Source organism: Formica exsecta, unplaced genomic scaffold (assembly GCF_003651465.1).
Source record: "Formica exsecta isolate Colony F162 unplaced genomic scaffold, ASM365146v1 scaffold2976, whole genome shotgun sequence".
NCBI classification, from domain to species: domain Eukaryota; kingdom Metazoa; phylum Arthropoda; class Insecta; order Hymenoptera; family Formicidae; genus Formica; species Formica exsecta.
The window spans coordinates 1-3,851 of record NW_021850233.1 but is presented as its reverse complement, the minus strand read 5'-3'; the positions used below and the strand labels follow the sequence as shown (position 1 = coordinate 3,851).

General features: G+C 35.7%; 1 protein-coding gene across 1 annotated transcript; it reads right to left on the bottom strand.

The window, feature by feature from the left end:
* Nucleotides 1-3,241: 3,241 nt before the first annotated feature.
* Nucleotides 3,242-3,679, bottom strand: LOC115237497. The gene is made up of 2 exons (XM_029810568.1): nt 3,563-3,679; nt 3,242-3,475 (listed from the first exon to the last, which is right to left on the bottom strand). The coding sequence occupies exons 1-2, from the start codon at nt 3,677-3,679 to the stop codon at nt 3,242-3,244; spliced, it is 351 nt and encodes a 116-aa protein (XP_029666428.1).
* Between the last annotated feature and the right edge of the window lie 172 nt (nt 3,680-3,851).

Here is a 3,851-nt window from a genome sequence, read left to right as displayed (position 1 = left end):
GTCAAATTCACCGTTCTTAAACTTTTGAAACCACTCACGACAACTTCTCTCACTTAAGGCAGCCTCACCATATGCTTCTACAAGCAATTGATACGCCTCAGCTGCAGATTTCTTCAGCTGAAGTAAATCAAGAAGAAGTAAATCAAAAGTTCCCGCAAATGACGCTTATTCGGCTCAAAACTCGACATTTTCGCACACAAAAGAATTTATTATCCTGATAAAAAATCACTAATATTTTATTGGTATATTTTAAGGTTATGTTATTGACTGATGTCCAATCTTACGATAAGGACGTTTTACATCTGACAATTAACGGGTGACCAATAGGATTGTGTCAAAACTAAATGGTTATTACTGTGCAACGAGTAGGCCGAGCAAAATGAACGAAACACTATCTTGTAGAGGAGACTTGTCAAATTTTATTACCATAGGTATAAAACAAATATATAATATTTTAATAATTTAAAAACACATTATTAAAATAGTGACAAAAATTAGCTTGCGCGCATGAGTTAATGATATATATTATCAAAATGTGCTCCATCGGAATCGGCACAGAATTTTATCCGTTTTCGGAAACTTTCAAATACGTTGTTCAACATGGCTTTAGAAATTCTGCGAGTGCATTTTTGAATGCTATCTATCAGTTCTTTGGTGTTTTGAGACTGTACAGCATAACATTTGTCTTTAAGGTATCCCCAGAGGAAAAAATTGCACGGGTTCAAATCAGGTGAATAAGAAGGCCATTCCAGACCTCCATGAGCAAATTTCGGATATCCTAATCCAATCACCCTGCTGCCATACACTTTATTTATTGATTCGAACACATCGCGAGTACGGTGTCGAGTCGCGCCATCTTGCATAAAATAAAATGTCTACTAATCCTCGTTTTTTTGCATGAGGAAAGAATTTAGTGTCCAACAATTCTTTGTAACTTTCACCGTTAACGGTCCCTTTAAAAAATTGCAAATCATGTCTACGATCATTCAAAGTGCCATGAATAATAAAATTATGAATAATCCTGCGAAAAAATATCGAAAAATGAATAAAATCTTAGATCACCAACATAATGTGTAGGATAGATTAGGTTATGGCGTGATTTCAGAGAGGAAACACACCTTTTGAGTATAGTTTGGCTCGAAACTTTTTTAGATCCATATTTACTGCGGAATCCACGATATGTTTCAGCATAGTTTTTGCCTCTACTATAGAAGCACTCGATAAGAAAGATCTTCTCTTCGATGCTTAGCGCGTTCATTCTGATACTCGCATATCAGCTTGAACAGTGGCTCAAATGAAATTGACAGGCCTCTACTACCGGAACCTAGTCAGTTAAATGACCGCCGAAATCGAGGAAAAGAAATATAACCGTTTATTTTTGATACAATCCTATTGGTCACCCTGTAGGATTCAATAAAATTAACGATGCCAATTCTACATAAATAAAACCATATTATTAAAACTGTATTATTGTGAAATAATATAATATAAGCACATATATATTATTTTTGAACATATATTATTGTTGATAATACAGTTTTATTTATGTAGAATTGGCATTCGTTAATTGAATCTTGCATACGGTATAAGACCGTATGCAATTCCAGCTGAAGAAATCCCAGCTATAAAAGTATACCGGTTTTCTCGAAAGGATTAAAATTTCGCTTTATCCTGCAAAAATACAATTTTTGTTCAAAACGTTTCTCTCTAAAATGCTTAATTTTTGAAAGAAAAGGGGTGTACGGGTGGTCTAGGACACCCTGTATATAAAATTTCAATCTACTTACTTGTTCAAATATAACCTTTAACTTTTAATCTTAATTATGACGTTGCGATGCTACCGCGTACCGTATCGCTTGATACGTATCATATATGTTACGTATGCACGCACATACACATTGTCTCTCAAGGCGTATTTGCACACTCAAGCGAATAATTGTACATGAGCGCTGCAAACGCGCCTTGAGGGACAAATATTTGCGTGTGTGCGTGCGAGCATACGTACGTGAAAGTCTGAAACTTATGATGATAATTATGAAGAACGAAAAATGTCACAATTCTGATATACGATCATCATTTCTCGGGATTGAATGCACCAATCTTATTCGAACCGGTCGCAATCGAAAGCTTATATTCACATTATATAATAAAAGTGCCGTTAGATTTTTTTATTACGGCTTTAGTTATTAAAATATCTTAATCGAATGTTTACTAGACCTAAAATTTCGGATAAGTTACTTGGTAGCGTCGCAGCCCCTGTACATAGGCAAACCGTTGACAAGCTGGAACGAATTTTTATATATACTTGGCGTCGCGACGCTACCGCGTCGCTTGATATTTATTTTGTTTTTTCAAAATTTTTTTTCTGGAATGATTAATTGTCACTTTCGTTATATCTAACCGAATTAAACAAATAATGTCTTTGTATTTCATGCGCAAATAATTCCCTCTCTACAAAAAGCAGTTGGAAACGAAAACCATCATTCAGAAAAAGAAACTATTAAAAAAAAAGCTTTTTGAGACCTTTTAAAAAACGATAGAACACGGTTAAAACTATAGAAAAATATAATAATTAATTATGCTTATATAAATTTGTCTATAATAGCTTTTAATTTGCATCGGTGCTCATTAGTGTATGCACGTGTTTGATGTCATTTTCATTGAAAAAATCTCATTAATTCATTAAAATTATTTTTAAACCGATAAAATGCAAGTAGGAACCTCTCTCAAAGTAAGAACTGAAGTGACAGACATCCAAATTATAAATTACTAGCACAACACAACGCGCGCTTCGCGCGCGCTATTTATTCTTTTTCATTAAACATTTTTAACGATATATACACAAAATAATAATTGTCAAAATATGCAATGACAGCCGCTCACGAAGTAAGCGCAATGACAGAACCAATCAGCATCGCGGAAAAGCGACAACAATACACTTCGAGACTTTCGAGTATCGACTTTACATGCCTCTTTTTAGATAGGACTAGCACGCAGCGCGCGCTACGCGCGCGCCATCCATATCCATTACCAGTACACTTCAAAGCGCGCGCTTCGCGCGCGCTATTTATTCTTTTTCATTTAAACATTTTTAATGATATATACACATAATCATATACGTCACAAAATAAACCAATATAACTGCCTAATATCATAAATATTATTACCTAATATCATATTCTTCCTCCTTCTTTTTTCCTCTGGTCTCTCTTTCTCTCTCTCTAAAAAAAGATACTTACAATTAATTCTTTGACCTCTTGCTCGGAGGCTCGTCCCACGATTCTTCCATCACATAGGGTTCCTCATAGGGTTCGAGCCCGAAGAGACGTCTTAGGTCTAAATGAAGACCGTCCGGGCCATTATCCTCCCATACGTCCTCGAGGAACTCGCGCTCGTGCCGACGCAGCGCTCGTACAAGTTGCCGGCGTTTAATATTGACAAATCCAGGGATCTGGATCTCGCTCGTATATTGATACTATAAATTAAATTAAATCGAATTATAATATTTATTATAAATAATTAATATATTATAAATAATTAATATAAAACAAATATTACTTACTCTTTGGAAACACACCAGATTCAGCAAAACCCGCAATAGCCCCATCGCCAGGTCCTTCGCCCACCACGACGCGTTTGGTCGACCCCCTTGCAGCACCAATTCAATCAACGACGGCATTTTTCAAATTTCACTTAAACTTTCCGTCACTCACTGCTCGAAACGTTATGACAACCACGACAGGGCAGACATTGTCTCGATTAAACATTTTAGAGTAGGAGATATATCACTTACGAAGAACGCTTATTCTCAGCTCTTGATAAGAAAACAAAAGTTAGCATGTTTCCACAGA

Excerpts from the sequence above, each read along its gene's own strand:
- LOC115237497 (XM_029810568.1), bottom strand. The coding sequence starts at position 3,679 with ATGCCGTCGTTGATTGAATTGGTGCTGCAAGGGGGTCGACCAAACGCG. Across the intron at positions 3,476-3,562 it reads ATCTGGTGTGTTTCCAAAGA|TATCAATATACGAGCGAGAT; the intron begins GTAAGTAATATT and ends TTTAATTTATAG.